Source organism: Paroedura picta, chromosome 9 (assembly GCF_049243985.1).
Source record: "Paroedura picta isolate Pp20150507F chromosome 9, Ppicta_v3.0, whole genome shotgun sequence".
Lineage (NCBI taxonomy): Eukaryota > Metazoa > Chordata > Lepidosauria > Squamata > Gekkonidae > Paroedura > Paroedura picta.
This window is the reverse complement of record NC_135377.1, coordinates 20,679,849-20,706,997: the sequence shown is the minus strand read 5'-3', so window position 1 is coordinate 20,706,997 and position 27,149 is coordinate 20,679,849. Positions and strand designations below refer to the sequence as shown.

The following is a 27,149-nucleotide window of genomic DNA, read 5'->3' as shown; positions in this document are numbered from 1 at the left end:
TTTCCTCATATAGTTCACGATATACCAAGGACTTGTATTTTGCAGATAAACTATTTGGTTTCTTGACTTGTTTTTCCAGTAAAGCAGGCTCTCATTGTATACTTGCAATGAGTTCCATTCTCACAGAGGAGTGGGATGTTCTTAATTGTGCTTATAGTTAGAAGGTTATGCCCCGTGTTTATAATTTTGGAGATCTCAAAATCATCTTTCTTTGCAACAATCCTTTGCAATGAGCCTTAGTGTGGAGGCAAAGCTTTTTGCAAATATTTTTACTACCAAGGGTTGAAAGCAACAGCCATCACCATGATTGATTGATTGATTGATTTACTTATTTATTTATTTATTATATTTATATATATCACCCTCCTCCAAAGCTCAAGGCAGTTCACATAGAACAGAAACAATACAGATAACTTAGTTTAACAACAATAAAGTGATTACAACAAGCAACATAGAACAGTAGAAAAATATGGAAAGCATTAAATTAACACATACTGATAGCAAAGTGGATTGGATGGAATTGTAGTGGGTGCCATAGAAGGGAGGCTCAGGGGGAGGGCCTGTGGAAAGTGGTGGTTCAGATCGACCTCAACCAAACACCTGGTAGCATTTCATCCTGTTTATTGGATAATGATTATTGTAAGATGGCTTCTGAGGTACATACTTAGCATTGCCATGCAACATCCTAGATAATCCACATATGCTCCAATAGCTCATTTAAAACCACTGGAAGTTGCTCAATCTGGGATACTGGTTATGTGGAGGGTACATGTCGAGAAGAACATCTTTGTCCAGTCATTTCTTCCCTTCTCTGAGTTAATCTGTGAGACCCAGTTGTGATAGATCCTAGGGAAGAATTTAGCCTTTCTCATTGTTTAGGATTGTCTGTCTGCTAACCTTGAAACCTTTTATCTGAATCAATTTCCATGCCATGGGTAGCTTCCTTTACTCTCTGTTTTTTTTTATCTTTTAATGAAAATGAGCCTAAAGTAGCTTTACTTTCTCTGTATAATGCTTCTGCAGTGCTGGCTCCTTTGTTGCAGCATTGAGCTCTGAAATCTGGTCTTTCATTTTCAGTAATGTAGACCATTGCATATTTAATTATCTTAGATCTGCTCTGAATGCTTGAACAAGATAAAGTATCTCTTACAATCTTGCGGCACTCTACCCCAGAAACATCTAGAAAGTCACAACCCTCCCTCTTAACTGTTCCCCTCGGAGATAATATAAATGTCCTTCTATCTCCATAAGCAGACTTATTAGCTCACTGCAAGCCATGATATTTCTGACCAGTTCACTCCTTCACAAGGCCCCTGCCTGAGGCATTTCTTGTGTAACCTCCTCAGCTTTCCTGGTTCGTCTCCCGGGGGAGTAAAATCCCCCAACTTCAAATCCTTCTGGCTGGCTCACCAAATGTTACATTCCAATCAGGTGGAAAGCATGAAATGTAGTAAACAGCTATTTTTATTTCTTAAGAATACACAGAACTTGAACTGTACCATCTTGAGAACCAAACTCTCTTAAGTGCTTAATTCCCATTCTTCCTTATTTTTTTCCAGAGTGCCTGTAGATTTTCTCTTAAAGAGACAATAACATAGAGACACTAAGACACAAAATATACAGCAACTATTAACAACTTTCCACAATTTCTTTGTACTTAATTTTTAGTAGGGGGAAGGGGAACTATTTCTTTTGCTGCTTTTGGCATGTATCTAATGCTCTTTTAGAGTAGTAGGTTCCCTAATACTCAAAAGTGGTTTTTCGGGGTGAAGGAGCAGAAAGATAGGAAACCCTGATGCATATAGAACTTTGCTTTGCATTATCTAAAAAACAAAACATCCTTTCCAGTATTTACAAGCATGTATTGATTTTCTAAGTAACAGGTTTGTGGGTGTGTTAATATTGATTGGCCATTTTATAGGTTGCCTTAGATTTTCTGTTTTGAGTACCATATTTATAGCAAGACAAATGTGTGACAAATCTCTTATTATTAAAGTCAGTAGTATAATCACAATCACCATGCTAAATTATCTGGGGAAGAGTTTGTTCCTTATTTACTATGATTTACGGTGTTATTCTGATCCAGAGATAAATACTCCATTAAGATTATTTTCATAATTACTTCTAAAAAAGTGCCTTATAATTCTTTCCCCACCCCCTTTTCTGTCTTTAAATAGCTCTTTAAATGAATGCTTTATTCACACAGGTTCTGCTGAAACATATGTACAATGGTCTGTTTGTATATAGCACTCGGGAGAGAGTGGGAAGGATATGCTGCTTTTTGACAAATAACTATACATCTTAACAAACTCATTATTGTAATTGGTAAACCAACAGGTGGTGGTAATTTATTTTTTCTTGGTCATATATTTAACTGGCAAGTCACAAAACAAAATAATTTAATTTAAATTGTTTGCTTTCTGGTGGAACAATTACCTTTTCTTGGCATAAAGGAAATGTTTCAGTGCAGTAGACAAGAATTTAAATTGATGATCAGGTTGATGATTTATCTTGACAAGGGTTTTCAGAGACGAACTACTTTACATGCCTGCATTTATATGAAGACAGTCTGGAGCTTATATTCAAATAGTGTACTCCCAAACTCACTCATCTTCAACCAGTTGTCTTTGGAGTCTTGATTTAATAATGGATGGGCAGAATTTAGTTGTATTTGTGCATAGTAAAACTGAAAGCCTGGATTTATTCTTGCCATTGTGCAAATGGAAGGGACTTTTGCTGATGCAAAGGGAAGGGAAAAATCTGTGCCTTTTGCCTGTTCTCCTTTGCTCTTGTGTGATATCTCTTGTTATTCCAGAAGGTTGTCTGGTCCTCAAAAGTAGCTTTTGGTGGAGTGTAGGGGACTGCCATGAGAAGAAAACCTGGCAAGCCTGATTCCATAAAGAGAGTACAAGGTGTCATACTTTGGGTCGAAGCCAAAGTGAATTTGTACTTCAGATGTACTCAATTAAGATCCTGCTCTGTATTTTCCAATACTGGCTGAAAATATGATACCTTTATTGACCATTTTTTGTATGTACATTTTCTAACTACAATATGTGGTACAATAAGCTGATGCATACCTGAGCCAGAACAGATGTATTAGTTCAGAACTGGAAAATGTTAATATAAATAAGATTCACTTAATGTGGGGTTTTTTTGCCATTTTCTCATATTGATTGAGCTTAATGATTGAACTGGATTAATGTCTTGCCTTTTTGATTTCATTGTGTTCATGATTTTATTACAAGAACATTAATTTATGCTAAAACCTCGATAAAATAATTTGAGGGTAATGAAGTAGACATAAATGAGTGCAGCAGCCACACTGTAAAATAAAGTGTAGTATGAAGTGAATAAAACTCCAGATGAAATACATCAAATAGCACTTGAACTAAATCGAAATCAGCATGAGGATTGAGAGCTGCATTGAAGTCATGCAGTGAGTGAGAACTAGTCTGGTAGAATAACCTGGTAATGTCATTAAGCTTCAGCCCTCTTGCTCTTTCCCTCTCTTTCTCTTTTAAATTATACCACCTGCTTTATTTGGATTTTGAGATTTCACATTCCAGAGGTGCTTAAAGTACACACATCTCATGATACATATGTTCTATATACACAACAGGCCATAGTTTTTAAAAACAAAGGCATTTTATGAACTGTTATGGAATCCCCTAGGTAGTGTGTTTTGAGTTAGCAGTGAAAATCTCAACTTTATTTCTGACATAAATCTGCAAAGTAGCTTTCATTTTTCTAGTTTAAAAATAATTCCAAATTATATGCATCTAATATAGAGCATTACTATAATATTTGCACTTTTCAAACTGTATTTGAAGAACTTTGAGTAGCATACTTCATTGCTTAGATGAAATAACATTCTTAGAGATGGCATTATCAACCGAAGCACTCTAATCAGTAGTAGGAAATATAACTATGAAATGGGCTACTTAACTATATGTGACTCTGGAGTTCTGTGGTCGGAACTCAAGACATAATATTTAGCCACAAATGCAGTTGGAGGTGGGGACTAAAGTGGATAAGGGCCATGGAATTGTTGAGGGGGGGTTAATTGTTCCCCCTGCACTATTTCCCCAGTCAAAACTGGCTCTTCAGAGTAATTGAATTGTTATTAGAGGTAAAAGAACACAAGCACAGAATGAGCACCTTTTATTTACCCACAAGACCTTTATGAGTAGAAGAGGTCTGGCTGAATCTCTGCCACTGATGAATTTTTTTCCACTCTGCCGTAGTAGAGTTGCCTTAGCAGTGTATAAATCTGGCACCAATGTACATAGAGAGGCCATCCCTGGTACCATGTCTACAAAAACAACATGAGGTAATAATTTCAGGGGGATGGCCATGTTGGTCTGTAGCAGAAAACAACAGGAGTCTTGTGGTACTTGATTAATACATTTTTATGCCAGTATAAGTCTACTAGGGCTCACTTCATCAAATATATGTATTGGGTCCTTACTGGCCAGATGTTGGTTGCCCTGGTGGATGATTTGTGCTGGGAAATGGACAAAGGGCGTGCAACTCTCTTTAGTTTTATAGACGTATCTGCAGCTTTCACTGCCATCACTAAAGGGCCACCTTTCCAGGATGGAATTATGAGGCACATTCCTGTAGACAGGCAAGATGTTTTGCAATATTTTCAACCAGTGGTGGTGTTACTAACAAGTGAAACATTCTTCTTCTTTTTAAAACATATTTAGTAGAGTCCCGCTGTAAATCAGTTCTGGCAAGGAATATGTAAAGTCTTGAGTGAAATAGTTGTAGAATGTACTGCAATGCAGATTGGTCAAATGGAAAAATCACTGGGGAAAGAGCATGGATATATTCTGAAAAATATGGTAAAAACTGTTAGGCTACTGATTGGAAAACACTGGTAACAAACCAATATGCCTCCTATAGCTATGTGAGTCAGGAAGTTCTGGCTGATTGTGATAATGAATATATACTAGTTTGTAAACAACTGAAAAGGGGGGAGCAAGTATCTACAGGCTTTCTTTATTCAAAGATGTTATCCACTTATAAATTACTGGAACAGAGGTAAACCGGAAAAGATTACTGAATTTACGATCTCTAGCTATATGTGAAACAAAATAATTGATGAGCATTATATGATTTAGGACAGGGGTAGTCAACCTGTGGTCCTCTAGATGTTCATGGACTACAATTCCCATGAGCCCCTGCCAGTGTTTGCTGGCAGGGGCTCATGGGTATTGTAGTCCATGAACATCTGGAGGACCACAGGTTGACTACCCCTGATTCAGGAGATATATTGAAATCATAATACAGTTTTTACCCCTGGAGTTTCAAGAATACTTGACTGATTCAAGATTAATTGGTAGTTTAATATCTAGCATTTTATTCATGTGTGTGACATGGTTTCATAAACTTTTTGATATTTAGAATAATAAAAATAATTTTAAGAACTCCTGATTTAAGCTGATCTTTACTGCTTTTGGCTAAAGGTTGGCAGGCTAAAAGGGTTTGTTCCAATACTCATTCAGAAATTTTTAGCTCAGCAAGTAGAGTCATCTTTTGCTTGTTGTTGCTGGACTCAAGCCCAGAAAAGACTACTTGCCTGTCCTCTGATTCTAGGATTGTTGTTGTAGTATTTTTTTTAAATGTAGCCTGGATTACCCCCCCCCCCCCGTTCTCACACAGCAGATAGAGTTGCAATAATTTTTCCTCTGAGGCTACAGCGTTTGGCCTTTGTACACATTGTGATCATGTAGTATTATTCTTGGTAGTAAGGAGTCTGATTGTGCCAAGGTAACAGAATACCATAAATATTTTTTATAATGGCAAGGATGTTAGTCATCTTGTTAACCAAAAGTGATTTTATTTATTTATATTTATTAAATATTTATTTATATTTATTTGATCATATTCTTGGCACAGTCACATGACCAGGTATTAGAACTAATAGATTGAATCAACATTAATAATGACTAAAACCAGATAGCATCATTTGAGAATTTTGAAGAATTCCTCTTTTAACAAAAATTAACAATTTTGTTGCCTGAATCTTTCCCCGTATCAGACCCGTAATGTGCAGACTCATCACATGTGAAGAAGTAAAATGAGTCCTGAATCTAAAAGGGATAATTGAAATGGGTTTTATATCCTGTTCCCTATTCACTAATTAGCATTATAAATATTCAAAGAAAAAAAATGGTATGTAGATAAATATCCACTAGATAACTTCATTAGCCTGTCCCAAATACAGAATAGACAGAGAGATCAAATTGTTAAGCTATTATAATATAATGACTATTTACATGAGATGATCCAATATAAACTGTTTACACTTATAGAGTTGTAAATCATAGAGTTGTAAAGGGCCATACAGGCTATCTTGTCCAACTTCCTGCTCAGTGCTGGTTCAGCCTAAAGCATCCATCTCATCCAATTCTCACATGTGGTTGTGCTACTTAAAGTCAAACACCCAATTAAAGTTATTCCAAATTTTGTTCCTTTCATGTGACTACTCCAGAGTAAACCAACCTAAAGAGAAGAAACAGATGTAGGAAAGGGAAGGACTAAATTTGGTGCAGAATTAGGATCCGTTAATGGAATTTAGGATCCAGGACACCATTGGGGCAAAGGTTAGGATCCAGTCTCTCACAGGACAGTAGAACATTGATTGATTAATTCATACTCATTGAGCAGCAATGAAAGCAGGGCTATAATAAGAAAAGGAAACAGATGGCAGAACAATATCAGTTAGGATAGCGATTCCCAACCTGTGGGCCACGGACCACATGTGGTCCGTCAACTAATTGGAGGTGGGCCGCGAAGGATGCCTTCTCCCCCCCCCCCCGGCCCTTTACTTCATCCCCCCCGGCCCTTTACAACACACTTTGGGTGTCATTATCTCTCGTCATTCCCAGATGGGACTATCTCGTTGCAGAGAAACAAGCTCAGGGCTCCCATTGATTTGTCATTGTCATGAGTTAAAATTTCCATGAAAATAAAATGTTCCTTATGTTCATTGTTGTGGCGTGTCTGTATCTTATTTTGAAGGGATGTTTAAACATTACCATAGCGATCAGAGATCGTTAGGGCAGTAGTTGAGAGTAGGGGAGTAAACTACCCACCCCTCCCCACCGGGCCTCAGTAAAATTGTTAAGCGTTGAGTGGTCCTCGGTGATAAAAAGGTTGGGGACCACTGAATTAGGACATTACCAGATTTAGTAACAGCATGAAGACTATACATAGTCTGAACTCCTCATTAAGCCTATTAGGGATATCACTACTTTGATGGCTGTATATTAAAACTTCATTGGAGTATAAGAAATATTAGGGTCTTTATCCATAAGCCAAAAGTTTACTAAAAAGTTTAATAACCCCTACATATTTCACGTTCAGTATCTTCAAGGGAATTTACTTTTAAATTCCTTTCCATATAACACTCAAAATAGATTTGTTTCTTTCTCTTTGTTTTACCTTGGCACAATCCCTGTTTATTTCATTGAAAGGAACTTACCATAAAAGGTCTCTAGATATTGAATCATAAGCTGGCTTAAAGTCAACCTCTATAAAAAGGGATCCTTTGGCAGAGTGTACATATTTATCATTTAAATAACTCAGAGCTAAACAGTGATCCGTAACTGATCTTCTGGTGTCTGAAACCAGCTTGTTCTTCCTCCTTCTTGTTCTAACCAGTCACTTAATTTTAAACAGAGATGTTTAGTCTATAATTTGGTGATTATGTTAATTAGCTGGATCCTCTCTGCTTCCTTTTTTGAAAATAAACATTATAATAGCAGAACCCCAATCATGTGGGATTTGGGTTGCCTGATCAATATATGTGATCAAGAAGGCCAAAACTGGAGACTGAACTTTCTATTGTGATGGGGTGCCAAAGAAGACAAAAATATCCATTGGTTTAATGGAGACCAAGAGTTGAGTCCAGTTGCAGATGATTTTAGCTTGGGTGGCAAGCGTAATTGAGTGATCATGACAGTGATCATTAATGTCCCATCCCAGTCTTATGATAACATTTTCAGGGCAGCTTGTATTTGTGAAGGATATTCTTGGAGCTTTGGGTATTTTCCTGCAAACTTGTCATTTCTTGTGGCAATGGATGAGCTTTGCAGGGTCATGCAAAAGAGCCTTTATTCACATTCTCATTACATGGTCAAGTACCCAATCTACTTTGTTTTGAAAGCATCTAGAGCAATTCCTGGCTTAATTGAAAGACTTTGCTTTAATTTAAGAATGCATGTGTTCAACTGCCCTTCCACCTTCAGAAGGCCAGAGGATCTTGGGAGGCACAAAAGACATTGTAGAGCGGGATGTGTTTGTGTGTGTGTAAAGATCCCCTTTATTTTTCTCTAAAATCAGGTTCCTGAGATGTTCCAGGAAAATAAAATATGCCTCAAGACCAGAAGGAGTAATAGTCTTGACCAGAGACAAGTCTTTAAGAGTATTAAAAGAAACTACAAGATTATTTATGATCTTGATGTCTGATATGGAGCACATATTAAACTTCGGATTTCACTTTGATAATACATTTTTGAACAGGGAGGCTAAGATTATATAGAAAATTATAAACAACTTATTATCACTCAAAGTGTTTGAAAACCATAAAAGAATATCTTATCTACTGGGCAAACATAGTGTGTACACCACTAATGCCAACAAGTTCAGACCTAACACATTTCAATCATACTGATCTTCCTTAGCGGTCAATATTCAGATACACACAGTTGTACAGATAAAAATTCCCCCTCCCCAATTTTCAACAGGGGGTAAATACTGCTTTAATCTATTCCAGATGGTTCTGGTCTTGCAATGTATTTGTGTTGATTATTATATGCCAAGCAGAATTCTCAGCTGGCAAATATTTCTGTTCCTTCACTGGGAACTGGAAAATCCTGCTGTGAGTTTCTCTGCAAAAAGGTCTTACAAGGCCCTGTGGAACTGTCCAAGGTCCCACAGGATTTTGATCTCACCAGGAGAGTGTTCCGCCAGGCCAGGGCCAGGGCTGAGAATGCCCTGGCCCTGGTTGAGTCCACTTAGATATCTTTGGGGCTGGGGATCTTGAACAGGTTTTTTCTCTCTAGATTTGGCTTTGGGGGATATATGCAAAGAGGTGATCCAGTAGATAAGAGGGTTCCGGACCGTTTAGAGCTTTACTAGGAAATAGAAATTAGGGGGGAAAGTAGATTCTGTTTCTGTGTTACAGCCTTATGTCAAGAGAGCTTGCTGACATTATTCGGCAATGTGATTATGATATAAGTTATTCGATTTATTGTGTCTAGTATTGCTAAAATACCTCTTACATGGCAAGACATTCCAAGAAGATATTTCTTTTGGGGTGGGAGGACTATTTTTTTATTTATTCCATGAAGCAATTTTTAGTTTAAAAAATTCAGAATTCAGAAATTATACTGAAGTCCATGCAAATGATTAGGCTTCTGGCAGAGGGTTAAGCTGATGTGTGATGGAACTAAATGACAAGGAATAGTATGGATATAATGTACAATAATACAATAATATTGTTGGTGTTGTTATTGTTGTTGATATAATGTAAGTGTATAATTGACAGGATTGTTGGAAAACTTACCATAAGTGTTGACTTAAACATACCCAGGCTTTTCTTCAATTATTCTTTTTTTTTAAAGTAGTCACTGGGTTCTAGTAGCAGATTATTAGTCTTGTTTTTTAAAAATAAACTAATTTGATTTTATTGTACAGTATATAAATAATTAAAAATAATTTTTTTGGGGGGGGGAATTACATGGCAGATTCCAGCTTACATTTTGGGACTGTCTATATAAGCCTGTAGAGCCAACTGTGCCCTACTATGTTCTTTCAAGCAGCAGAAGGTGTTGATTGTAAGGGAATTGGATGCTGATCCTAACAGTATATGCTCCTAGTATTTCATAGCAAGCCTGTGGACATGGTTATATTTATTTATTTAGTGTATTTGTATGCCACTTTGCCCTGAAGCTCAGTGCGGTTCACATGGAACGTGAAGGAGCAATGCATCAAACAGTTTTTTGTATCAAATAGAAATACAACAATGGTAATGATAATATAATAATAATAAGAGAGCATAACAATTTAAAAGGATAGCAGGCCAATGGTTCAGTTCAGGTATGTGCATTCCTGGGAAGGAGGTTCAGGGGACTAATGGGTGTTGTTGGTTCTGAACAGCCTCATCCAAGTGCCTGGCAGAGGAGCTCCCTTTTGCAGGCCCTGCGGAACTGTTTTAGTTCCGTTAGGGCCCTGATCTCCTCCGGGAGCTAATATTGCACCTTGGCTTGGAGGATAAATATATGCTTTCATCCAGAAGCAGTGATTAGTTTAACAATGCCAGAGTTAACGAAGCAGTTTGACCCAAGGCTGAATCATGGTGAGCCATTTAGGTAAAACAAGAATGTATTTTAACACAGTTCGGTCACATCATACTGCTGCATAGCAAACATTGCTTCTTTCTAAATTTATACTGGATTTTTTCCAAGTTGAGCTTTAGTGTATGGCAGATTCCCCTAGCTCAGGGGTAGTCAAACTGCGGCAGGGGGCTCCTGGGAATTGTAGTCCATGGACATCTGGAGGGCCGCAGTTTGACTACCCCTGCCCTAGCAACACTAGATTTTTATTTCACTCTAGAGAATAATAATTAGCTTGATAGCTTTTTAATCTGTTTACCTAAATGGGCATATGTTAAGGCATCTGTTTTTAAGGGCAGGAACTAAAAGGAAAAAGCTATTTTGCAGGTAAGATCTCTTAAAAATAACCATTCAGAAATTAATTCATATAGTAATTTTATGCTAGCACAAATGAGTAACCAAAATTATAAATAGAGAGTAAACCAAATTGTTGTGCTTGGCATGGTAGTGACGACAGTTGTCATATAACATGGCAGTGGGTTGGTTCCCTTCTGCTAATGGGGAGAAGTTCTGCTTACCTCGCAGAAGGAATCTCTAAATCCAATCCCTTCTGTCTTCATTCTTGCATGGGAACATTTGTGTCAAGGCATTTGTTTATATTTCAAAAGTGCTGTCATAAAAATGCAATTATAAAACTGTTTCATCTTCAGCCAGTTCTAGTTAGAAAATTGTTAAGAAACTTTAGCCGCACATATGGTACTGTAAAGCATACTTTCACATATGTCCTGTTGCTGAGTGTGTAATATTTTCTTTAAATTCTTTCTTTTTGCTGAAAATTGATATCTTTGTCTCAAGGGAAGTATTAAAAACTACAGTAAGTTTAAAATTTGCATATTGTTTTAAAAGTTTTCATTTAATATAGTGTAACTAGTCATTGGGGAACTTTTTATGTGAAAGCTGTAAGTTTAAAAGTCACTGTAGTTCAGTACAGTAGCCTTGTGTTGCGTCAGACGAGACTTGTTTTAAGATGAAGTAATTCAAAGATTCTGCTGAACAGATCACAATTACCTCTCCTGCTTTTAAAACCAGTAAATCACTGAAAGATTATCACATTGGTCCCTTTTTTGTATTTGAGCAAGAAGTTTTGTTTTTTGAGGTTTTAAAAAATCTGTCTAGTGGATTTGGCTACATGTTGATAAGTCATCACCCACTCCAGCCTTAAGACTTTTGTAGGTACACAGGGCGTCCGAGAACCACCACGGGTCTCCACACTAAAATTCCTTTTGGGCCCCCATATGACTCTAATTTAAAACAAGTATTGTAACAAAACAAATTGTTTGGCTGTGAACAGAATAATAGTTTCAACAGCATACAATGCAGACCCCTCTAAACAACAGCAACAAACCAGGAGCAAGCAGAATCAGGGCTGAGCCAGAATGCTGAAGCACACTATTGTTTAAGTGAGATACACATTATCTGTCAATAAACCCCATTGAACAAAATGAGTCATTAGTCTCTCAAAAAGTAATACACTGAAAAATATTTTAAAATATTTCTACTACCCCCATCCTGAAAAAAGAAATTCACAGCAACATGAAGATGCTTGAAGGGGGAAGCAAAATTGGGGAGGTGAAAAGCTGGTTTTATCCTCCGGGAAGAGGAGGCAGGTGAACTTGACTCTCCATATGCTGTAGTCTTCTTGCACATGGCCTAACTTTAGATTCTCGTTCCTAGATGCTGAAATACAACTATCCCCAGGTCTTTATTTGCATCTCCTCCTGCAGCTGGAAGCAGGAGAGTAGGGGCAGGTTGGGCAGTTGAAATGACCTTTGGAAATAATTTTTAGGCTGATCCTATCTGTTCCTGATAGAGCCTCTTGTGGCGCACGGTGGTAAGGCAGCAGTCATGCAGTCTGAAAGCTCTGCCCATGAGGCTGGGAGTTCAATCCCAGCAGCCGGCTCAAGGTTGACTCAGCCTTCCATCCTTCCAAGGTCGGTGAAATGAGTACCCAGCTTGCTGGGGGGTAAACGGTAATGACTGGGGAAGGCACTGGCAAACCACCCCGTATTGAGTCTGCCATGAAAACGCTGGAGGGCGTCACCCCAAGGGTCAGGCATGACCTGGTGCTTGCACAGGGGATACCTTTACCTTTACCTATCTGTTCCTGAGGTTGGAGGGACAGAACTGATATCTAGATATTTTGGGAACAATCCTACGCAAATCTTAGAAGTAAGCCTCATTTCATTCAGTGGCTCTTACTCCGATTTCATTTGCATATGTGCTTTTTAAAATTTAACATATATAATGTTAATTACATGGTATCATAGCTCCATGGTGCGTATTTTAATGAGAATTACAACTGTTTCCCTTCCCTACAAACATTTTCCCATGTGCAGTCCCATCTGCAGACTGGACTGAGAATTCCCTCTGTGCATCTGATGAAACAGATTCTGGCAATGAAAGCTGAAATTACAATACTTCTGTGTGATTTTGCTTGTTTGTTTATTTTAAGGTGGCACAAGATTGCTTTTTGGTTTTGCCACAGTGTTCTAGAGACTACCCCTCTAGAATGTACTTATTCTAATTACTCATTTTGTGCCAAGATTTTCCCTAGGGTTCACCCCCACCAGTTTATTTTTAGCACAGCTGTGTGTTTGGGTGGAAAAAATAGTTCTTGGCATCCACAGAATGTCTTTTCCTCAAAATTGAAAGAAGTCTCTCTTTTTCTCTCACACTGTATTAATGCAATATCAAAAATTCAGAGGAGGCAACAGGATCACTGAATTATATTTTTAGATCCCTCTTATAAAAATGGGGGGAGGGCTTACATGCCGTGTACCTTTCATCAAAATAAAATAAGAGGTTTGCTGAATTTTAATAGAGATATAGTGTCCTGTTTCTCATTCTGACCAGCCAGATGCTTCTTGGAGTGCCAGCAACACGTAATAAGGGCAACTGATATCCCACACAGTAGCCCTCCGAAACTGGCAGTCAAGTGTATACCACCTTTGAACATATTCTGTTTGTTAATCCATCTACTTCCTTTTTCATGTCTTCTGAACCATGGATGCCATCTTTGATTTAGTAGTTTATTCATTAAAGTGTTCTGTATTTAACCTTTCTATGTGCTTTATATGTCTATGTAAGCCTTCATAATTGGTTAAAGGAAGCATGGACAGCTTTCCTTGTTTCTTTCCAGCTTTTGTGTTCCTGCCTAAAATAGCCTTCTCTTCTGTTTATTAAAAATTCTCAAACCCTCCGTTTTCTTTATATTTTTCCCTGAGGATTCCCCGTATCATGTATTTGGCTTACACAGCCTGTGCCTCTTACTATTTCTATATCCATGTGACTAATTTTGTAATTTTACATTTACATAAACGTATATAAGTCTATCAGTACAAATATACTTTTTGCATCTAATGAGGGTTCCAGTTGAAACGTAATGCCTGCAGTAGCAAAGTTTCATTCACAAAAGGCCAAGTATCCACTGTCTCACTAATATAACAATATAATTGCATGAACAGAGTTGAATATGCAGTTAAATCCACTTCTGACTATTTGGGGGGTTGGAATTGTTCTAATTTCATCACTGTGGTATCTAGGCAGTACCACATGGGTACTGAGCACAGGGAGGCCCACTGCAGAGAGGGTTTTGTAAAACACCTGAAGTTTCTCCATTTCCCTCCTCCACTTATCCCAGCATGAAAAGGAACACCCTTCTTTCACTTTCCTTGCTACAGCCGCTGAAAGAGGCTTGTTAGTAGAAGCTAACACTCCTTCACTAGCGCAAACGGCCCACAATTTCTACCCACATTATCTTGAACTTAAAGACTTTTTAATATGTTGTCCTTAGAGGCATAATAATGACTGAATGTGTATCCACTGGCATGTCAGAATCAATTCAAACGGTAGTGTTTGGTTTGCTGAGGGTAAAATTATGCATTGTAATAAACATTATAATAAATAAAAGCATGCTGCCCAAAATGGCAGCCCCATGAGAAAGTCAACCACACACCCCCTTTTCTTCCACAAGGTGTAGTAAAACTTGCTTCTGTAAGCTGACACTAGTCTTTATGTTTCTCCACCTAGACTCCATCTCACTAATTGGCAAGAGGGGAGGTGGCATCAGGGCTCTGATAAAGCTTGCGGCACATTAAAGAGGGAACAACCTGACATGGGGTTACCATTTTTGACAGCAAAAAAAAAAACCTAACTGAAAAATGGTTAGGATCCTGAAGGTTGGATGTACCATACGAATAATAAAATTCGGAGAGCATTTATTGTGTGCAACTTATAAAACTATAAAATTAAAAACATACACAAAGCCCATAGGTTATTCTTAGAAAAGAATGCACTATACGGTAGGAAACTTCAGACGTAACATGTTTCAACTTAAATTGGCTCTTCTTCAGAGGTCTAGTTATGGACACAAACACAATGATTCAGTAGGAAATACTTAAAGCAGCCAATATAATCAACGTTTTTAAAGGTTATTTTATTTTGGATAACAAAATCAATGGAGATGGAGCTGATAGAGAAATGCCCATTTGTCAGGTAATGGTCTCATTCTCTCAGGCTGCTTGACAATTCCAGTGATCGCCCATAAAGCCAGCGCATAGGTGAAGGCAGATGGAGGAGAAACGAGTATACAGGCACATGGGCAGAGTGGAGAAGAAACAAGTATCTATCACAAAGGGAAAATAAAAACTTAAATGAGCTTTCAATTACTGGAGAAGAATGATGATAGAATTAGCTTAAATTATGGAGCACCATCGAGAATGTTTTTGACTCAGTCGCAGTGGTAAATATGAACATAGTAATTATGACTAAATGTGAAAATTAAGTTCTGACAAAGTCACAGAAAGTTTTCTCTGAGGTGCTTTCAGTTTTATTTCTCTGCTTCTGCCCCAAATAGGTTCCAGCATTATTTTATTTATCACTTTTTAAAATTCTCCAGGTCCAAGAGGTCTCATGTTGCAGTGCAAGAATGTATATTTGAGCTTCCAAATCTGACTATCCAAGCAACAAGAGCCCAGACATTTCTACTGCAAACTATTTGGCAGAGTTGGGCTTGTACTGGAAGTGTTAATTCGCCAGTAGTACATGAAGCTTTGCTGAATGAAGTCTTCCAGCCATCAGGTAAATACCGTTTTTTCCCCCAACCTGTGTAATAGATTTGTTATCTGTACCCTATGTATGCAGCTGTTTTTAGTAAGTGGGTAAAAAGATTACAGGCATCCTTCTGAATCCTACTTCTAAAGTGAATTTTAAATGGTAAGTCAGTGTGGGTTTAATATCTTTATGCTTCAAATTTAGGATGAACATTTAGAAACATTTAAAACTTTTTTCTTCAGTTTGTAATTGTTATAATGCAGCAGTGGATGGAATGAAATAACTATGGAGCTATGGACTGAAATATGCAGAACTGGTTTCAATGGTTTTCAGTAGGAATTATTTCACTTGTTAGCACTAGTTTAAACCTGCCGAGCTTGGAAAAGGAGCTTTATCTCAGTATGCATGCTAACCTCATTCGACTCTTATTTCCACATTCCTTACAATATCCTCTTCTTTTAATTTTATTTGGGACAGTGTGACTGTAATGTAATGTTAGTAATATGTAATGTAATTTCGAATCTAACTCTCTGGTCTCAGGACATGATAACTTGCTAGCACAACTTGTCACTTGGTTGGATGCTTCCACCCTTGGGTTGAGATGGATAGGGCAAGCAACTTGTCTCTTTTAATTATTGCTTTTCACAACTGGGAAAGTGTCTGCCATTAATTACTAACATGGACAGTTTTATTTCTCCAATGTTTTTGTGAATTACAACTGAACTCAAAGAATTGTCATATGGCTTAATTTGGATATTATGGCACAGTTTACTAATTTTCCACAATTTACTCTTGTCTTATATCTGTACGTTTATGATCCTTGTTTCATTTAGTCTGAGGAAGAATGCATGCATTCGAAAACTGACACCTTGAATTAATCTTTGTTATCTTAAAGCTTGAGTGTAGGTCACTGTTCAGGCTGGATGTAGGTCCTCCGGGAGACCGGTCCTGGTCCATAGATCAGTCGGTACCGGGCTGCGGCTCTGTCTAAGAAGTTACCTTCCTTCAGCGACCACAGCAAAAAGAAACAGAGGCCAGCTTGCTCCCCCATCCTTCTCTTCCGTTTGCCCAGTCAGAGGAGCTGTAGCAGCCACCAGCTAAGCCTGCCCCTCCGGCGTCATCCAAGGGTCTTCTAATAGACTATCCTCCCCCCCCCCCCGGCCTCAGTAAAATTGTCAAGCATTGACCGGTCTCCGGTGATAAAAAGGTTGGGGACCACTGCTCCAAGATGAACCACTGAGGACCCTAGCAGTCACATTCTGCACCATCTGGAGTTTCCTGGTCAAGGACAAGGGTAGGCCAGCGTAGAACGAGTTACAGAAGTGTGATCTAGAGGTGACCGTCGTACAGATCACTGTGGCCAAATAGTCCAAGGTAGGTTGGGTGCTAGTAGTCTTGCCTGGCGAAGGTAATAAAATGGCATTCCTGTCCTGCCCCTTTCCCGCTCAACCACAGGACCTCCGTCTTGGAGGGTTTGAGTTTCAGCTGGCTCTTCTCTAACCATCTAGCTATGGCTTCCAATCATCTGGCAGATGTATTTGAATATTGATGGCAGCCACTCATAACTCCAGACCCACTGTCCAAGAGGGTGCATAAAGGTGCTAAATAGTGTGGGGGAGAGCACCCTGCCCTGTAGGACCCCACAAGGGAGTCCGTATGGGTGCAACAGCAACTCCCCCACTGCCACCTCACAGCCATGGGACATCAGGCAGTATCAAAGCCAACAGTTTTGTCTACTTGGAAAATGTATATACCACTTCTCCAGAGAACTGCTTAGAAAGTTAAAAAAAGGTAAAAATATTAAAACAGCAATCATAAACTGTCAATATTAGAACAAGTAATGAGCTTGGTAGGGGCATCAAAAGGCACAAGGCTAGAAGCAGACCACATAAACAAGCCCAAAATCACAGAATCCTTCAGTTAAAAGCCTGTTTCAAAAAACTCTCTTGGTTGGGTACATAACAGACATGATTGTATTTTATCTATTTGATGTTCAGTCCTGAGCCGCACGGGAAGGGCAAGTTATAAAAATAAACTTTATTATTACTTATTATTAAAGTAGGTGCAAGGTAAGGGGCATTGCGGAAGGCATTCCAAAGACAAGTTACCATCACTGAAAGATAAAATCAGGCACTGGTTGCTACTCATCTCATCTTTCCAGGCAGGGGCACAGAAAGCAGATATATCACTGGATTCAAATCTGAGTATGTCCATCTCCAGGCGAGTCCATACATTAGAAACACAATTTGGCATCTGCAGTACAGCTGTAAGGAATTTAGATTGCACCCTTTCTAAGAGTGCAAAACAGGAGACAGGCCTAAAAAAGGACCATATAACATTTGGGCTACAATCTTTGCATGGAATAGCATAGTCGCAGCCAATATGAAATGTGACCCTTTGGAACGATGGAATCTTATTATATTGAGTGCAGCCTTCTCTGCCAAATTTTCTATATTATCACAATGGACGGAATCTCTGCTGGAGGCTTGAAAAGTCACTCCTAGGAATTTAAATGCCTTTACTTGTTTTAAACGTTCAGATCTTATTTCTCAAGCATTTCCCAAAAGCTATCACCTTGATTTTTCTATCATTATTATTATTATTTATTTGATTTCTATAGCAGTGATATGGTTAATTACTAATGCTTCCTATTTGCAATGCTCCATCAACCTTTCCAGAGCTCTTTTTAGTCCTATTGGTGTTCTTTCTAAAACCACCACATCATCAACATACAAAAGAGTGGGAATTTTCTGTCCTGCTAGCTTTGGAGTGTGGCAACTTTCTGAATCCATGTGGTTCACAAGATCTGTTATGTAGTAGATGAAGAGCATGGGTGCCAGCAGGCAACTTTTTCTAACACCTTTATCGGTTTTTATCAGTTCCATTAGACCTCCTTGTCTGGTATATCTTACTCTGAAAGAAGTTTGTTGATGAAGGGTGCGTATCAGGGCTAATAACCTTTTATCTAGTGAAAATATTCCTAATTTTGCCCAGAGTTGAAACCTTGAGGAAGGCTAAAGTAGGAATTATCTATTTGAATAGGCATTCTGAGTGATCCCAAGTAAGCAAGATTCTCACTTCAGTTAGCTATTTTGAAAGAGTTCTGAAGATTTTGGATCAAAGATGTCTGGCCATTTACTCTGCCAGCATAAATAGGTTGAATGGATGAATTTGTACCCATAAGTCAATGCTTGAGGTGTTTTACATCTGGTATCAAAGTAGTAGAGTAGAATATTCCCTTACTTATTTTTTGCATATTAGGAAATCTGTCAGAAGTCAACTAGATACTTACCCCTGTCATATGAGTTCAGTTTGTAGGATGTTAATTGAAAAGAGATCTGTGTCCTATTGTGAAGAATGGGAACTCTTTTATTGGCAGGCAGCAGTGGAGAGTCCCTATTAGTATTTCCAAGGCTGGAGAACACCACCTTCACAATTGTTTAGCATTTATTCACCAGAGGAGTCTCTGTGTGGGTTTCATTTTATGAACAGTCCGAGCCATGCCCATAAGCTCGGTGATTTCTCCTGAGACCACATATGTTCTGAACATTGCCCCCTGAGCCCCAATCCAGCATCAATTTTGGCTTGTCATGCAGTTCATGACCATCCCTAATAATTAATTCACAGGGTTGCCAAAAGTCGGGAACAACTTGACGGCACATAGCATGCAAATAAATAAAGTTAGATGAATTTTCCCTAAGACTGTAAACCTATTCAGAATGTAAGAGGTATTGTCAGTATTCCAGTAATGCTGTATTAACATATATATGTGCTTTAATAAGACTCAGAAGGTATAATTCTGCATAGGGTTGCACTGTGTGTATGTGTACAGAATTAGTGGGGATCACTGCAATGAAATCATTGAAATGTCTTCCTTACAGATTTGCATTGTCAAATACTGATGAGTGTAAGGAAAGCAAGCATAGGGTGGTGGCCATGTGTGAGCTAGGAAGTCTCTGACTGGAAGCTTGCCTCAGCCATGATCTCATTAGCTGTCATTAATCAAGCCATTACCTTGTAACTGCATGTGTGTCATATTAAAATAGTGTCCTACTTTATATCGTTGTTTGAGATCACTCAAATGCAGTATTAGAAATGTAAATGTATATATTGCATTTATTGTAACTGTGCATTATCTATCATCTGTAGATATACATATATATGTGTGTGAAAGTGAATTTCTGAAATGCACAGGCATTTAAAGAAACGTAGCAAAAAATGCTGGTTTTGACACATTACTTAACTGATGTGCACCTGTATTGCTTGTCCAAAATACAATGAACATTTTTAGCTGTAACTTTGAAAATCTTTTAAGTTGCATTTAAAAATAAGCAATGTATGAAGAGGCTTTTCACAAACATCTGGGTTTTATAGGGTAAGTGTTTTTATTCAAGAATTGCATTAATACAGCTCATTGTTAAGCTACGTTGGAGTTTTCATAAGATTATAATTGTTTGGCTGTAGCCATGTATCACTATGCCAGGAAAATCTAGACCCCGTTGCAGATGGGCTTTAGTTCCTCTACAAGCTGGAATTTGCTACTGCATTTTCCTTGTCCTTTTCGGATCGTTCATAATTTTGTTGACAGTCCAGTTCCATTAATCTGGTATTTTTGGAAGATTGCTCGCAGACCTTAAATTTCTCTGTTTTAGGTGATCAAATAGGCATTTGAATCCCCCCCTGTAAATGATGTATTAAAGTTAAAATAAAATCTACTTTCCAGAAAGTAACTGCAAAACTATTTTATGCAAGACTTCATGTGGGATACCTTAATGGTTGAATAATAAATTTTACCTCATAAAAATGAAATTCAATAATACAGTAGCTTTCTCAGCTCAGTAGCATCTGGTTAAATCTCAGGAGAGCCAATATTTTCCAACTCATTAGGATCATGTCGTTCTGTATGTCGTCAACATTGACTTAGCCAAGCTACCTTTACTTACATAACCACCAAACTATTAAATAGGTCTCTTGTGGAGTGAAGTCAAATATTCCTCTTATTTTCCTTTTGCCTTGGAAGAAGAGAAGAAAATGTACATGCTGTAACATTTAAACATCTGGTCAAAACCACATCAGGGTAATACTGAAGAAAGTAACAGGATTCAGAATTCTTCCCAGGTGTGCATATAAAAAGGGTTTTGGAGTTGCTGCATAGTTCTTTAACCACTTAGGAAAAAAAGATTGAAATATAGTGATTTGCTGTTCTAATGCCCCTGTTTGAAATCTGCTCTCTCTCCCCCCGCCACTTTTGAAAACATTTCTGAGTTCAGTTGTAATGCAGGTTGTTGAGCTTTAATCATTTCCTTCCAATGTACTGGTTTGGAATGTGTGTTCCACATCATACCGCCAAAACTGGCTCTTATTTTGTACACTGCAAGTTTTGATTTTTAAACAACAGGCCGGCTAACTAAGATGGGTTTCTCCTGAGGAATGGCTTGGTTGGGCTGAGAACAACCTGCAAGGGTGTAAACATTTTTGTTATAATCTGTGGATCATTTTATTCACTGGAGTTTTGATTTCCAAGTTAACTTTCTCTGCTTAATCTAGTGTATTGTTTTAACACCGTAGACTCTCCATGGGTGTTGCATGCCAAGCCAGAGAAGCTGTCATAGTTCTCTTCTCATATTGCTGGAAATCGCTCTAGGATGTCTGTCCCTGCAGGAGCATTTTGTATTTCTCAGGCACTCCATGGCAGCCTTAATGCAGCTGGCAAAGACGACAAGGCAGCCTGCAGAATAATAGGCAGGGAACTCTGGTAAACTTTAAATTTGTAGTTTAAGGGATTACTTCTGTTCTGAAGATTGAGGACTAGCTTTATGGATAGATTTAAGGGTTGGGGTACAGCAGCAGGGCACAAAGCTATACCACTGAACCAGCAGAAAGGGGAGAGGGGTAAGTTGTTTATTTCAGAGGTTATTGTTGTCCCTCAGTTGTTTTCCCCTTGGGCCATGTCCTGCACAGCTGGATTGTTCAGCAGTGTTTAGCTTTATAAAAAGCCTCTTTGTGTCTGGAGCACAGCTTTGTCCCAAAGTCTTGTGGTTGCTGTCTACACTCCCCCCCCCCCCGGTGGCAGTCTGCCTTGCTTCTGTGTACTGATGCTAATGTCACTGCAGTTAGCCGACTACATTTTTGCTCCTGGATGCCCAAGTGTCTCATTAGATATCTAGGATATTAATGCCATGGAAAAGTGCAGTGCAGCTATTCCAGATCACAACTGAAAAAAATCCTGTGGCTGATTTTAAAACAACTGCAGCAGTAAGATGGCAGCCAAGTACAACTTTTTTTTGTTGTTACAAATCTGTACAAGAAATATGCACCGTAATACTGAGCCAAGATAGATGCTGACAGCTGAGTTAGCTTCAAAGAGCTGCTGTTCCAAATAATGGCAGTGGAAAGAGCTTCAAAGGCAAACTGAGTCAGCTGATTCCTTTCCAAATCTTCTCACACTCTTAATCCTGTGCTTTCTTTACCTGTTACCTTTTCCCATGCAAAGCTTAGTTAGTTTGTACTATTGAATGCTGTGCTGAATGAATTGTGTAGAGTAGGGGTAGTCAACCTGTGGTCCTCCAGATGCCCATGGATTACAATTCCCATGAGCCCCTGCCAGCATGGACATCTGGAGGACTACAGGTTGACTACCACTGGTGTAGAGCATAGAGAGAGGGGAAGGAATACTATGGTTTGGAGGCTCCTGAAAATGGTGGTTTCGGTCAGCACAATGTGACTTAACTACTGCTTCCTTCCTTCTGCAGCCTCAAATGCCTGCTGACATGCTGTTCCTATGGGATGGGGCTCCACAGGAACCGCATGAGTAGGAAATTGGAGGTTGACATTTGCCAAAAATTATCCTCCCTTGCATATCCAGAAATGATGAGTGAGATGCAACCAAAGGCATTGTGACACATGTGTTTTGCTTTTCTGTTTAATTGATAAATGATTGCTCTATTTATGATAGATGATGATGATGATGAAGGGCTATTAAATATTCTGCATTGCTTATGAATAGGCATGACTTCCTCTCCAGGAATTAAAAACTGGAACCAGTAATTCGTCAGAACAATCATTTCCATTTGTATAAATACGGTATCTTTATTTGGATTATCTACTTCTTTGGGAACAGCAGTTTCAATTTTCAATGAAATTTGTTCCATGAATGAAAGGGTTATGCCATCTGACAATACTCTTGGATTTCCTAATGAAAGAGAGCCTTTCCCAATGGATATATGCATTGTAAGTTAGTAACAGAACATTTTCAAATTCTGCATGAAGACTATCTGACAATTTTTATATATGCCAAAACCAATGACAAGTGACAAGATAAAACAATTGGATAGAATAATGAACAGATATAGAAAGACGGCTTGGTATAGTGGTTAGGAGTGCAACCACCTGTGTGACCTTGGGCTCACCATGCATTATAAAGCTGTTCTGACCGAGCAGTGATATCAGGGCACTTTCAGCCTCACCCACCTCACAGGGTGAGTGTTGTAGGGAGAGGAAAGGGAAGGTGACTGTAAGCTGCTTTGAGACTCCTTCGGGTAGAGAAAAGCGGCATATAAGGACCAACTCTTCTTCTTCATTAAAAGCTACAATAATTAGCAACAAACAAATCACTTATTCTGCTCAGGTTGACCCATAAGCTCTCTGGAATAATTCTGTTTTGTACTCTTCTTGTAAAGCCAAGCGTTTATGCGTCTACACCGATAATCCAGGGAACAAGTTAAAATATATTGTAGGGGCTGTTTCCCAGGTGTTCACCATACAAATCTAGGTGCTAGGGCAGGAGTTCCCAAAAAATTTGAGCTTGTGGCACTTTTGGAATTGTGACATAGGGTGCAACCTCAAAATTGCCAGCAACCACAGACATACAGAGGAAGTCCAACTGCAAGGAACAAGATGATTATTTTGAAATAAACACTGGGGAAGGGGGGTGATAAACCAGTACTTTGGTGGCAATTGCTGCTGAAATGAAGTAATTTTAATCAGAAACAATTCTTGGCAGGAGTCCCACCTGGTCCCACCTACTTTCTAAAAGCACTGTGTGGGCATCATGACACCCATGGAACCACATTAGAGATCTCTGTGCTAGGGCACGTGGATAGTAGGCAGTGGGATCATCAATGGCCATTTGTTCTGGTTTTATTGTATTGTGCCATTGCTGTGCACTGGAATTTTCAATGGCCAAAGAGTTGTTACAACTGCAGCTGACTCTTACAGCCAGGCAATAGGAATAAAAATGCAGGATCTGTTAGTCATCAGAATTTCCAGGCTCTTAGTACCCAAACATCACAAGTTATTCTTCAGCTCAAGTTTGCTCGTTATTGCTCAGAGGTGTTTGATACTATTATTTTGTACCCTTTGGCACCTGTTTCACAGAAAGAAGTCTTCTTTCTTGGATTTATGTGCACAATAGAGTTGTCTTCTAGATTGTTTTCATCTGTTTTAGGGACTGTTTGATATTTAAGTTGTACAACTCTGTTTCCCAACCAAAGTCATGTGACCTCATCACTAAGGTGCAATAAGAGCTCTCCGAGGATTACTTGAAGCAGAATGGAAGACTCTTGGACATACAAGGTTGTGTGGCCTTGAATACAGTTCTTACTTGATATATGAGCTGTGACATAGCTTTTGCATGACTGAGATGTGCCTGCAAGCCATGTAGTATGCAGATGGGGTTTCTCTGAAACAAAGCCAGAGCTAAATCTGAATGTATTCATTTGAAGAGTAAAGAATACTTTATAAAACATATGGAAGCATTTCTGAGTCTTTATTTTATTTTATTAAATAGAGCTTTTAGTTTTAAGTGATTTTTAAAAATGATGTTGATGCCTGTTACCTGAGTCTGCAGTGTGTCTGTGTGTTAAGACACAGTTTGTGGTGTTCACAAGAGTGTTTCAACAGTATTCCAGGAATTTCTTTTCTAAGTTATCTGTTTTTAAGCACACTCCCAACATGTGCCGACCGTTAAACTGAGAAATAGTACATATACTATGGCTTCATATATATTGAGTAGGAGAAGACAGTTTGAATTAATTGCCTATAATTGCATTCAATAATAGAGAGCTTGCCCCTATGTTCATAGTGATATCTCCACAGGGGGATCAGCCACCGCTACCATTTAGAGCTGTGGAAACCAAAGGTATGCAGAATATCTAAAATTATAGAAGGGAGGGTATAATCCCTCCAGTTAGTTAGGAACCTGCCAAGAGTTTTAGCATTGGAGATGGAGTTGATGAGGAAGAGGGGGGCTTAGTGATAGCTAGAGGACAGGAGAAGGTGGAGGGTGGTTGGGGGGTAGATGATTGTTCTTGGAGAAATTGACTGGGGAAGAAGGGCAACAAGAAGAAGAAATAAATTTCTCTTGTCCTTGAAGAGCTTTTGTGTTAACTTTTTGTTTTTATATACTGTAATTGCTTTATTTTGTAGTGCCCATTACAGGGATCAGAGATGAGTCTTTTATTATCCTAGAAGATAGATTTTCAGAAAACATAAGTTTGTTGATACTTGGCTATTACATTAAATTTTTTGCTGTAGAAGTATGTAAAATGTTCACAACGTTTGCATTTATCATTCTACTTCTTATTACTATATCTAGTAGCAATTATCTATTTTTCAAGTCTGTGTACTTCAATAGCGGATCCTTCAAGCTAGATCAGATTGATTTATATAGGACCACTTGCCAGATCTAGTTAGAAGGAATGTGAGTCCTACAGGGATGGCCTGGGCATTCAGAATTTCTTAGGTCAAAGACTGTAGAATACTAAATAAGCATTTTGTGTAGAAAAGCAGAACCTTATGTAAAACATCCATATCTGTTAACTACTTTGCAGAAGATCTTCTGCAATAGGCACTGTTTTTAGCATTGCAATGCAATAGAACTGCTTTTAGAATCACATTAATGGAATAGAAAATTAGCAGTAAATCTTATGCACTCAAGCAGAAAAACCACTGACCTTAAACTGGGGTAACTCTATAACATTTCATTGTTTATGGGGCATAGAATAGTGTATGAACCATAGGAAATAAATTGACTCTGCTCACACCCAGCTATGTGGTCAAACTGAGGCCACTTTCTTGGCAACCTCTGTCCTTCTAGATGGGTTCTTTTCCTTCATCTGTCTTTTCTCTCAAAATGGAAATACATCCAGTGAATTTTCATATATGATGAGTAAGAAAAATAGGATCTTTTGTGGTTGCTCCTCAGCCATCAAATTGTGTAAGTATCTCATGATTCTTTTTCATCAGCTACTCCTAGCAAGAAGGCAAAATTCTGTTTTTTCTTTTTCAAATCTGGGAATACTCATCCAAGTCTTTGTAATACACTTTGAATGAAACTAGTCTGAAAGTGTTCCAACTTTTATATAAGTATCATATAAAGTAATTAAATAATATCTGCTGAAGATGGTTATATTTTGCTTGTAGTTCTTTTATGCTGCTATTCTAAATAGTTGGATTATTTGCATGTAATATGTTGTGAGGTTTTCCTACAATTTTAAGGTGATGCAAAAACAATTGGAATGGTTTTGGTAGTTGGGTTAAGCAAGCAGAGGATTTAATTTTTGTTTGTAAAAATCCTGTTCCGACTCTCTGAAATGGGGTGGGACCTTTCTTATGCTGCCAATTCTATATTTCCATCACAATGTAAATATTCTTATGGTTAGTTTCTTGTTTACCATTGTGCCTTTACACCTCAGAGGGAAGGGAAATGCGGCACAACCAAGACCTTGGAAGTGCACCGCGACATAGCACCCAACCATCTTAGGGCGGAACTACAGGTGCTAGGCCTTGGCCCCAACGTAGCACCATACCATCCTGGTGCGCTGGACTGAACCCCATCCCTCATCTTTACGGCCCTAGCACTAACTACTGCCTTTACTGCAGGCAAATCCAGTTTATTGCCAGTTACCAACAATGCCAACTATCAAGAGCTGCTACAGCTGCTGCCAGTGTACCAACTATGGTGGCAATTATTGGGTTATCATCAGCCATATAAATTGTACTTTGCTGCTGTCTAATAACACCAAAGATGTGAGGTTTACCTGACCTTCTGTAAGCAAGTCTAAGAAATGTATGTACCCTGCCCACCTAGAAAAAATGCTTTAGGCCTGAAAAACCCTGACCAGCCTGCAAGTTCCCAATGGAAGTGGGGAGATCAGGGAGGCTCAAGGGAAGAGAGCCTTCCTTGAGTTCATTTGATAACTAATTACTGTTCTGATATTATTGGGCGTTTGAAGAGAGTAGCGGGAGGGAAATTGAATTCAAATTGTTATTAATGGTTGTTGGGGGGGGCAAAAAAGAACAAAGCAAGTTCGAGATAAGAAATGGAAAGTAGGGATGCCGTCAAAGGGCTGGGATCTCTACAGCTATTACCCATGTAATTGAATACTTGTATACTTCCTGTTACCTGCCCTGAGCCAGCTGGGAAGGGTGGCCTATGGAAATAAAGTTGTTGTTGTTGTTATTTAAAACTCATATAAGAACTGTTTTGTATTACTGACCAAATAGTATAGTTCTTTCAGTATAAAGTGAATAAAGTATGGTTACTTAAGTAAAGGTAAATAAGATTCTCTGAGCTCTCATGCAACTCACAATAACTATTGGTGCAACCCTGCCCCTCTGTCCAGAATCTTCTCCTACAGCTGCTCTTGAGATCTGACAACTGTAATGTATGCTGTGGGCAGTTCTTGG

At 38.6% G+C, this 27,149-nt stretch overlaps 1 protein-coding gene across 7 annotated transcripts in view; it reads left to right on the top strand.

The window, feature by feature from the left end:
- VPS13B (vacuolar protein sorting 13 homolog B) overlaps positions 1-27,149 on the top strand; it is a 383,695-nt gene that overhangs the window by 63,125 nt on the left and 293,421 nt on the right. For all 7 annotated transcript variants that reach the window (XR_013234028.1, XR_013234030.1, XM_077351820.1 and 4 more), the window contains exon 17: positions 15,307-15,488. Coding sequence is in view for 5 of the 7 variants with exons in the window: in XM_077351820.1 (XP_077207935.1) it covers positions 15,307-15,488 (182 nt within the window). In the remaining 2 variants the exon portion in view is untranslated. The remainder of the gene's footprint in view (positions 1-15,306; positions 15,489-27,149) is intronic.